Below are 11,299 nucleotides of genomic sequence, written 5' to 3'. Positions count from 1 at the left end.
GCTCACTGAACAACTTTCTTATATTACATGTATCCTAAATGTTGTCTTGCTTAATACATTTTCATGACATCTGGATTTTGGATGCGACTCCATCCCGTTTTGATAATCCCAGAGAGCTACGATGACAGGGGATAAGTAACCGCTTGCATAACATGGTTGTGGCATGCAATAGAGGCGTGCCCACATTTTACAGTGCGTCTGATGCACCAGCCCATCCTACAGCTCATTTAAATAATGCACTCTCAGCTTCTTGCAAAAAGGACTGTGACACTGCGTGCAATGGTACACTAATAGTTACATATCAAATAAACCAGGGTCCTGCAACTGGTAGCCTGTGAAACAAATGCGGTCAGCACAGGGCCTTGCTGTGGCTCTGGGACCCCTATCCTCATTTCATACTAGTTACTTAGACAGCTAGCTGCAGTTTAACACAAACTAACTTGTAAGTTAAGATCACGTATGTAGTACAGATGCAAAATGCTGAAATATCTTTTCAAGTCCTAGTATATACAATTACAATAAACTGGTGGCCCTTCTACACCTAAATGTTTTCAGATCTGGGCACCTTTAAAGAACCAGTTGAAGAGCCCTGCAATAAACTTTCCATTGCCAATTCAGCTTACAAAAGGTTATTGTCGCTCAGAGATACTTGTGCAGATTTCAACACTCCACCAGCCCTTTCAGCAGTGATGTAGCAGCAAAGTAAAAGCATGTTACACAATAAAACAGCAGGTGTAGATTATACACCTGCTAATTTATATTTAGCCACCCCCTTCTTGAGTATATATGCTTTCTCAATTCTGCTGCTCTGAAACGTTTGTGTACAATTATACCCAACACCAACATCCATTAATTAGGTATGAAAATCTGCATCACACTTATATTTCATAAGGCCCAATGTTGCTGCTGGTATTCAGCAATACTATCAACCCAAGTATTTCCAAAAGATCTTTTCGGGATATAGGCAACTATAAAATAACCATTGTAAACACTTTCCGTTTTGCTATTAGAGCACTTTGTGCAGAATAGATTTGCACATTCCTGGACTGGAATCAGTGATCATGTTGAAAGTCAAAGCCAGCCTGTGACCTTTAAAAAATATATATCTCCTCACATTAGCACAGGCAGCTCATTTTGACTGAACCATTTGTGTCCAAGCAGGGATATCCTCAAAACCTGGAATGTTAGGGGTCCGCAAGAACTAGAGTTGGGAACCCCTGGTGTAAAGAACATAGGAGCACAACAGGGCGAAAGGCATTGGTGTGAGGGAGGAAGTTATAGGGACCTTTGAGATATCTGTAATATCTCTGTCAGTGTGGTAAAGTGCTTCCATATACTGCAGCTCAATGAAGAACGATGCAAACTGCTTTATTTACGCAATTGTTTTATATAAACCTGCAGTGTAAAGATATAAATTTAATCTGTAACTAATACTTATAATCTTTGGCATGAACAAAGCAAAAAAGTTATGGCAACTATTTTTTTGGGCTTGTAAAGGAAAATATTTATTAATCTTTCAGTTTGAACATGGAATGTAACATTTGTTGTAATTGTATATATACATAAAAATATATTTATTAGCCCACGTACATTCATGATGATTCCAATTAAAAAAATAAAAGTTCTCAAATTTTTTCCAGGGAGCTCGTCAGTTAATTTGTACTAATCCATTGTTGGAGCGTGATACAGTAGTACGTGAATGTGAAAATGTACAGGACAATCAAATCAATAAGGGCAGAAAAAGCAGAACACACACACCATCGTCAGTAAAATATATGTATAAATCACTCTCCTGGCTTCCTATCAAATACCACATCTCGAACTCAGTTCTCCTCACTTAAAGCTTTACACATCTCGAACTCAGTTCTCCTCAATTTTAAAGCTTTACACTCTTCTGCTCCTCCTTACATCTCAGCCTTAACTTCTCGCTATGCACCATCCCGACTCTTGCGTTCTGATCAAGGATGTCTTCTCTCTACCCCCTTTGTATCTGAAGCCCTCACCCACCTTAAACCTCTCACCGACTGCCCCACACCTCTGGAATGCCCTTCCCATCAATACCCAACTAGCACCCACTCTATCCCCCTTTAAGACCCTTGCTTAAAGAAGCACGAGTAGTACCGTGGCGAATACTATACATGATACATGATACATAAAGCTTGGCCATGGAAAGTGAGCGAATGACAGGGCACGCACCCGTAATCCAAAAATAGAAGCACAAGACAAGGCTTTAATGAAACATCAAGGTGCACAAATAGGAAAAAAAGGGAACCTCCCACGCAAGTGTTGCGCTTTCTCAAGGACCTTGCTCCTTGAGAAAAGCGCAACACTTGCGTGAAATGCGTGGGAGGTTCCCGTTTTTTCATGTTTGTGCACCTTGAGGTTTCATTAAAGCCTTGTCTTGTGCCAAATTAAATCTGGTTACCCCCTTTTTTCTATTTTTGGATTACGGGTGAGTGCCCTGTCTTTTGCCCTCTTTCCATTGCTATCTACTCTCCCGACGGAGGCAGCCGGAGTAGGGGGAGGGAGAAAACTTCCGGATATTACAGAGGTCGGTGAGGACCAGCACTGCCAGCAGCAGGACCGCAGGTGGACGTGGACACACACATAGGGGGTAAGAGGATTTCATCTACCTCCCTCTTCCCACCGTTGGTCCCATTACCTTTGCTGCACATACAGGCAGTCTCCCGCTTCAGTCCTTTCATGGATTACAGCCGTAGTGCTGCTACATTCATGGACTGATTCAGTCTCTCCCCCCGATCCATTACAGCCTATGGGCTAATTGATACACACTCCAGAGCACAGGACAGCGTTGTTTTTCCATAAAGCTTGGCCCCTGCAGACCACTTACCAGAATGCCCTGCTCCTGTCTCAGTACATTCTTCCTACCTACCAATTAGATTGTAAGCTTTTCGGTGCAGGGACTCCTCTTCCTAAAATGTTAATTTTTTTCTGAACCCTTATTCCCATGTTGTTATTTCTATTTGTTATTTATGAATGCCACTTGTATTACTACTGTGAAGTCCTAGGTAAATTAATGGCGCTGTATAAATAAAAAACATACATACATACATACCATACATGCGTAAACAAGATAAGTTGGGCCGGTAAGTGCCACAGCTATTTTTCTATACATTATGGAAAGCTTCCTTCTGGTGTCCAACACAGGACTTCCATACTGAATGTGGGATCCAAGAACTTTAAGACCACTCAAGATGCTTGCTCTATCTATCCCACGTTATTATATTGATGTTTTCAATACACCGTGACTAGGACCACAAAAAAGCCAAGGGGCTTCAGAAAATTGCAGCCCTAAGAGCATTTTGAATATTTTCAGGAACCATCATTGAAATTATCAGGGGTCCCTGAAAGGTCACCAACGGTGTGCAAAGGAGTCAAGATAAAGACAAATCAATGGAATATACACACAAATTTATTTTTTTTGGAATATTATATAGTTTTTGGACATGTAAATTTGTGAAATAGGTCTACTATTCGACATTGCTTACACTTATCCATTTTAACATGGACTCCTATAATCTTATGCCTGTCGTATTACACAGCTTTAGAGCACCGCCTGGGTGAAAGGGCATAATCAGTAACCCTACCCACAGACGACCATTTCAAGCTTTTGAGACTCGGTGCAAGTATTTGTATTTACTGTACACTATATGGTGGAGGGTTTGTCACTTTTCTTTACCCACCATACTTGAGGAAGACCAAATATCCTGAAGGACAATTGTGTAAGCGTTCTTACAAGAAAAGTAACCAAATTCAAGGTCAGGTGGACAAACCAGGAAGGGTGAATTGGTACATGACATGCAGAAAGAATAAAATGCAGAAGACAAGAAAAACTAAAATCAATATGCAATTAAACCTGGCCAAGGCAACTATCCAAAGGCTGTTTGAAAAATCCAACACATTACCCATTACATATTTCAGTAGTACATCCCTCTACTATGGGGCTAGCTTCAAAGTATACAGATATTGTCAGAACAGCGTGGAGATCTTCCATCCACCACATCCAAGCATTAGTTGTCCATAAACACATTGTCAGATTCAAAGGTGAAATGATGACCTTTCTAAACTTCAAAATCATACCTGACAAAGTATTCTACTCCTCTGCTACAAAAGTTTCCTATATACGCCCAGGGGTGAAAAATGTGATACTGTATGGTGTCCCCTACACATATTTTCTTAGGTGTATCTTCACCCTGGAGAGAGTGCATTTGGAGTTAACGACACATCCTGTCTGTTCTTACTTTGTATATTTGTGTTGATATTAAATGTGTTGTTGATTCACCCAGACTATTTCGATAGGCAAAACTTGTCGCAGATGGTTTTAAACCATTGCAGGATCTTAAGCATACATTGCAGAAGCGGCAGATGTTCAAACCCTTGAAGTGGGAATGCAAACAGTTCCTTTTTCATTTCCAATCCATGTTGCGGACCAGCTTTAAAGGATCAATTCAAGTCATTTTGTTTTCCCCTGTCTTTTTAATACAGGTGTGAAGCGCAGGATGGGAGCGGAATCACATTAATTTCAGCAGCAGGGAACCCCCTGCTTCCAGAGATACTCATCTCCAAAAAGGGGTGGCACCTGCAATTTTCAGCTTCATCACATGGGCCAATAGCAAGCCGAACCTGATTTCACGGATTCCTATTGGCCCTCAGGGCCCAGCTTTGAAGCAGCCATAGTGAACCCTGGTGTGGCTTACCACAACCCCTTTGGAGAGGAGTACCTCCAGGAACAGGGGGGGTCAAAATTAATGGGGTTCAGCTATGGGGACCCCACGCTTCAATTCTGTATTAAAAAAAAAAACCCCGCTTGGACTGTCTCCTTTGTCTGTGGCATTACACCAATTAACACTGGGTCATAGGCAGCACTACTTGGTCTTTTGGGCTCATCTGCAATGTAAACCTGGAAAATGTAGAAAACTTATATTGGACGACATGAACTTTTGAAAAAGGTGCTGCTACCATGACAATACATGGTCTACATCTGTTCTTGGCGAGTGAGGTGTAAAAACCTAAAACACTGATTTATCCATTAATTATTTAAAGCCACTGTTAGTCCCAAAATGATCCTCACATGGTGAAGACACTGCTGTCTCAATACGGCGTGTAAGTAGCACAGAAAACATGTGCAGAAATGTTCTGCATATTAAAGCAGCCCAAGAATTGTTAATGCCCCTTCCCATATTAAGCAAATAAATATACTACTTGTGAGCACATTCATGTCTCAGGCAGGTCCTCAAACAGGCCTTCTCTCTTCTTCTCCTCCTCTCTCCCCCATTATCTCTTAGCATACAATGCTTCCACTGCAGCCAGGGATCCTGGATAAAGACATGCAATCGAGCAGTGTTCCATCTTAAGCAAGAAAGCAGTTACATAAATTGACAACATATCCTACATAATCTTAGGATACACAATGTTTTTGTCTGAGCCCTGCTTGCCTAATAAATGTAACTCCAGATACTATTTAAGGGGCATACCCAGAGAACGGGTACACATGCTCAGCATTTCTTCCAAACTTTGGGTCCTTTTGGTGCCTTCAAACACTAATCAATATATTCAAGATCGCATTAACAGACACTTGACAGCATATCCTGCTCCTTTTCTCCACGACCACTCCCGTTTAAAATGTAGTAACAATTGCAGTTATAAAAAATAAAAATAAACCAAGGCAGGAACATTTTCAGAAAGCCTTTTAAACAATATATGCAAGTGTGTAGCTTGTACTCTAAGACCTAAAGTTTCCCCCCCAATGATCCCCAAAACAGCAGATGGGACATTTGCTTTCTGAGGAAGACATAGTTGCAAGACTTTATTTTTTGTTTTATTTTAATAATTTGCCAAGACTGGAATGAGAGATAAATAGAAGGCACAACAATTTTGCTTTCTTTTTTGAAGTTTTTCTTTTTTACAAATACAAACTAAAAACATGAAGAAAAAAAAAAATTCCCTATTAAGAAAAATAAAATAAAATAAAAAAGTTTTTCACAAATTCAGGTGTCTTTAGAGTCAAGTAGCTAGACATTAAAAACCGAAATTATCCCAAAATCCAAAATTTGAGTAGTTTCATCATTTTTAAACGCCTTGATCATGTTGTATAAAAAGAGAACGTTAGTAGAAGACATTCCAATGAACACCTCTAACTGTTTTGCAGGAAACCGCATGAGGGGGATTTTCAACAGCTGGTTGGAGCGTCATCTTCACTTCCACTCACAGCTTCAATAGATATACTATCAGGGCCTGAATACTTTGCCAAGTGATGGGCTTTCCTACAAAAGGCTCTGAATCGGGCGCCATGACAGTATCCCATCTGCCAAAACATACGCATAAGCTTCCAACTAGTGTCCATTTTACACTAGCAAAGTTGCTTAAATGCATGAAAAGTTCCAGTCCATTTGACTCAAAGTGGGGATCTCTTTTTTTTTTTTAATCCCTTTTTTCTAAAATATTGTTCCACAAATGCTGGATTCTGGGACATGGGTAAAGGAAAAAAAATCCATAAAATGGCAACACAAACAAAAAGGGGTGGGTTGGGAACAGGTGAAGTGTAGCAGTCTGTCACGCTAGGGCCATATTCCAAGATAACCAAGGCCGAAGTTTCAAAAGGCTGCAGGAGAGGAAGAGGACTGTACCCCTTTAATGATAGGAGCCATTCAAAAGAAAAACAAACCAAAAAAAAAATATTTTTTTTAAATCATTGGCGTGGGACTTGTATGCCTCTTCCAGCGCCAAAACCAGGCTTCTGAGACATTGCACCACGAGGTGGTCCTCGCAGACCTCCACCAATCCCTCCACGTGGTCCTCCTGAGCCACGGGGTCTGTTGTCACGTCGGTCGCCTTCCCTGGCAGCTCGGGTTTTCTTTTCTTCCACATTTAGACGTACATCTCCCCTGAACATGATGGGCTGTGGGAAGATGTGATATGTTAAAAGTTTGTGGAACAGCTTCAAATGCGTAAAATCACTTCCCTGCAATAGATAACCATTGCTTGAATTGAGCCGTCTCATTCAAGTTATGCAGACTCGAAACCGTGCTATCCTTGGTAGAAAAGTCACAACAAACATGTGCCTTAAATATAACCTCATCTTTAACTGAAGTCTACACTTTCACATGACAGTTCTTTACCCACAAGACCTCTTCCCTGAAAGGGTCACCTGAACAAAGGTATGCATTCTGGTGAATGAGCGATTCCATATTCATGAAATAAGGATAAGTTATAAAGAGTGGATAAGCAGAATACGGATCACAGACCCAAAACATTTCAGTTCCACGCATGAACAGCCCCCTCCTTCTGGCTACGTTTTGTAATTAATTCCACTCCAATGAAGGAAACTGAAAATAAGTGACTGAACCGTTATTTGGAGATTTCCCTCCACTGGTTATTTAGTGTTGCAAGGGGAAAAAAACCACTAGTGCAGATGAAATTACTCGCAATATTATGAGCTGGATTTTATGAGAGATTTACCCGGCTGCCTAGGATCTTCTGAACTGGCTCTGCATCGTCAAACACCACAAAACCAAAATTTGGAAGCTTCCCACCACTGTTTATGCGAAGTTCGACAACATTCCCATACGCTGAAAAATAAAGACAAAAGTGGTCAGGTTTGTGAACCTAAAAACACGTTAGTATATAGAGGAACGTGGGGGTGGAGTGTCCCCAAGCACCAACTACACAAACCGAGAGAGCACAAGGCTGACATTTTAATCAATACATAAAAAAAAAGTCTACCCTAACAGGGATATCATGGGTGTTCCTAATAATTTGTGGGCAAAAACAGACATGGGGGGAGTGGGAGAGAGGGGCATGAAGACCTCAGGGGTTTCTCCTGAGTACACCAACTGCTGGCCACCCCAACAATCAACTCTTCCAAGTGCAGATGTTAGTGGATCATAGCTTCTCCCCACTCCCACAGCTGCATAAAATCAGTGCGCAATATACAGTACAATTAAACCAAAAGGTGAATTATATAGTGATAAATGTCTCAATATAGAAATGTATCAATATAGTAAAAGTTTGTAAGAGTAAATATATTACTCATTAGTAGTTATATTTCCACGTTCAGACAATACCGCAAAAAGGGTATGCTCCGTCAAGTCCATTAAACCACTTACTCTGAAAGAATTCCTTTAGCTCTATTTTGTCCACATCATGGGGCAGGTTTCCCACGAAGAGTTGATGGCTGTCTGGATACCTATTTATACGTCGCGTCTCCAATTCTCCTGGCTCACCTTCTCGCACTGAAGGTACAATAGTAACTAATCAGTCTTTATTGCCCGGTTTAGATTATGTATAAAATTTTTAGTAAATATGTGGAAATATTGTTTTTCACGGTCATGAACTTGGATTGTGCCCTTTAATTTTAACCTCACCTACAAGGATTTGTAAAGAATGTAACCATGCAAACATTTGTCCGCTTTTGATTTCTTGCAAATGAGGCCAAATGTGTTCTCTTTGTAACCCAATGAGCGTTTGTCAAACAAGTGTTTTCTCTACCCTCATCCCACGTTAGAGAGCAAATACAACTGGAGCAGCGAGGAAAGAATGTCGTTTTTTTCTGTGCATGTTGAACACATACTGTACCAGACAAAGAGAAAGCACATGCTTCCAATTCTCACCCAGGCATGTAACCCTTTAAACAAGTCACTACCATTAGCTAAAGTTGACCTTGAGGGACTGTAGCTTTAAATAAAATGCCAAGTGTGAAGTACTAATATCTTACCAAATTCTCTGCCGAGAAACTACACATCTACAGAAAAAAAAAAAACCCATTTGCAGCTAGAGGGGTCAGCACATATTCTTTTGCCTTGCCAACAGGTTAGGATACAGAGAAACGTAGAGGTAACAAATTCCCAACAAGCAGTTAATGCACTGCAACCCTAAGGCTGCGCGTATAGTGCCCGCGACGGGTGACGTCACCGCTAGCGAAAGTTATATTTCGCTTTGCGGCGGCGGCGCTCATTTACTGGCATTTGATTGGTTCAGGGGCTGTCACACGAGGCGACAGCCCTTGAAAAATCAAATATTACCAGCTTCCAAAATCCGCAACACGACGTCGCATGGTCACCGTCGCGATTACTATAAGCGGCAATGCATTTGTTTTTGGGTGACATTGCGTCACCCGTCGCGGGCACTAAACGCACGGCCTAAGACACTTCAAGTCCTCTCACCAGGTCTGGGCCCTCGTGGAGGTGGTATTGTAGGCCTCTGGTCTCGTACTCTCTGATCGCGCTGCTGTGGTGGTCTCTGTGCTGCCGTTTGAGTTTCCGATTTGGGATCCGGCCGTGGCTGCAAGAAAGTATGTAGTCAAGAACTTTAAAAACAAGCCAATTCCATTGGTTGAATGCAATAGTTACTCGCTTCAAGGTTTTTTTATAAACAAGGGTATCAAAGTCAGTGGTGGGAAATGAACAGTTCCACGTGCAAACACCTAAACTAAAACCTTGGCCAGCTTGCAAAAAAACGAGACTAAAGCCTTCAGCTCTTACTCCCATAATTTGGCGTAATGGTTTTTTTTGTCATTGTCATTGCTCTGGCAAAACCAAAATACAACTGAACATGCTAGACATATCTATAGAATTTTCTAACGAGGAAGCAGCTAGTATCACATTGAAAAGTTACAGCGATGCAGATAAGGCAGAGTAGAAACTAGAGGCGATGCAAAGCTGTAAGACGGAGAATTAAAGCATTGGTTATTAAACATTTGATCCCTCAGCTGGTGGGCTGGCTAGAACCCAATATCTTAATCAATGCACTCACTTATTCCCCCACATAAACAGTCTGCATTGCTGTTCATTGAAGGCATACTGATCACTGTACGGCTAGCAGCTTACTTGTGATGCTTGTATTTTGACGACATGTGGTGGGATTCCAGATACTGGAACTGCTCCACTGGGTGGAAGATTTTTGCTGGTCACAGATGCCCAAGAGAATGTCTAAAAATAGAAAAGAAAAGTCACACCATTACAACAGCTTTCTTTTGGAGCCTAAACCACTATATGCTGTATTGCAACATGCAATAAAGTATTTTTACCCTAGAGTCCTCTTGCACTACTGGGGTAGGATCTGCAGGGAGAGGGGATGGACTTTTTTCCACCACCTCTTCCTCCTCGGGTGCTAGGTCCTCAGACACCGTTTCACATTTCTCCTCCACCATTTCTGGCTCTGGCTCTTGTTCAGGTTCTGGCTCAAGTTCCAGTTCCGCTTCCACAATCTGCTCCTCCAGTGGTTCATCCATGTCATTGTTACTGAAAGAAATGCTTTATTAATGTTTCAAACAACTGTACTGATATATGATGACCACAACAAGATTAGTCTGGATTAAATATTTACCTTCCAGGTTGGTCATAGTATACACCGTCATCTACTGCAACTACTTCTGGGCTCTGCTGCCTCTCCTCTGGCTCATCTACCTCTTCATCAGATTCTAGAACAGAATAAACCCCTACACGTTACCATCACATTTTATACCAACTGGTGGAGTTTAACGTCAGTCTTCCCTTCCTACATGTCCAAATTTTATTTAGAATCAAATGGCACTTGCCTTTCATTGTATGCAATAACCTGGTAGATGGGGCCGTCATTAGTCTGGTATATGAAAGATGGCATTTTGAAATGGAGAACATGCGAGACGTACACCGCGAATTCTGACCCAATAGTTTTGAATGCCAAAATACTGTTTGGAAACCATATTTGTGTATGCCATACTCAAAGCATGCACTTACCTTCTGGAGGCTCTGTGTCAGAGTCACCGAAGACCTCATCTTGATATCGGAAGATGTCATTGTGGACATAAAATTTGTTCGCTACAGAGCCCTGAAGAGCAAGGGAAATGGTTTTAGGTTTGATCTCACAGGCACTGTACTCGTGGAACTCTGCTTACATGGGCTCCCATTCCATATGCTATGAAGCCGCTTTCTACCCTATATTCAAGAGTTCAGTTCCATTAAAATAAAGAGCGGCCCTCAAAGAAAGCTGGACCCAAACTTACTCACCTCTGGTGCCAACACAAATGTCTGCATGAAGCGCCTCATGGGTTGCCTGTTGTTGGTCAGCTCTCCCATAACTTGTACTACAACCCCATCATTCAGAGTGGCGTGGGCATCTACGTGACGGATTTTCGTGCGGCAGTCCTTGAAGCTCAAGGACATCACCTTCTTATGAATATCCTGCAGGAAGAAGCGACCGCTGCATATCAGCACAAACCCTTGTTACCAGATTTAAAAACATACAGTGTGAGAACTCGTGGATTTCTAGACAAACTTCAAAATTACCCACACGGCAATTT

At 41.6% G+C, this 11,299-nt stretch overlaps 1 protein-coding gene across 3 annotated transcripts in view; it reads right to left on the bottom strand.

Moving 5' to 3' along the window:
• Positions 1 to 5,821: 5,821 nt before the first annotated feature.
• Positions 5,822 to 11,299, bottom strand: part of G3BP1 (G3BP stress granule assembly factor 1) — a 43,776-nt gene continuing 38,298 nt past the window's right edge. For 2 of the 3 annotated variants that reach the window (XM_075602132.1, XM_075602134.1), the window contains exons 4-12: positions 11,007 to 11,180; positions 10,737 to 10,827; positions 10,345 to 10,438; positions 10,046 to 10,271; positions 9,846 to 9,947; positions 9,183 to 9,300; positions 8,127 to 8,252; positions 7,480 to 7,589; positions 5,822 to 6,919 (exon numbers count right to left, since the gene is read on the bottom strand). In XM_075602132.1, coding sequence (XP_075458247.1) covers positions 6,710 to 6,919; positions 7,480 to 7,589; positions 8,127 to 8,252; positions 9,183 to 9,300; positions 9,846 to 9,947; positions 10,046 to 10,271; positions 10,345 to 10,438; positions 10,737 to 10,827; positions 11,007 to 11,180 — 1,251 coding nt within the window. In that variant the 3' untranslated portion in view covers positions 5,822 to 6,709. The remainder of the gene's footprint in view (positions 6,920 to 7,479; positions 7,590 to 8,126; positions 8,253 to 9,182; positions 9,301 to 9,845; positions 9,948 to 10,045; positions 10,272 to 10,344; positions 10,439 to 10,736; positions 10,828 to 11,006; positions 11,181 to 11,299) is intronic. The other variant, XM_075602133.1, reaches the window with a different exon arrangement.

Source organism: Ascaphus truei, chromosome 5 (assembly GCF_040206685.1).
Source record: "Ascaphus truei isolate aAscTru1 chromosome 5, aAscTru1.hap1, whole genome shotgun sequence".
NCBI lineage: Eukaryota > Metazoa > Chordata > Amphibia > Anura > Ascaphidae > Ascaphus > Ascaphus truei.
This window is presented reverse-complemented; position numbering and strand designations above follow the sequence as displayed.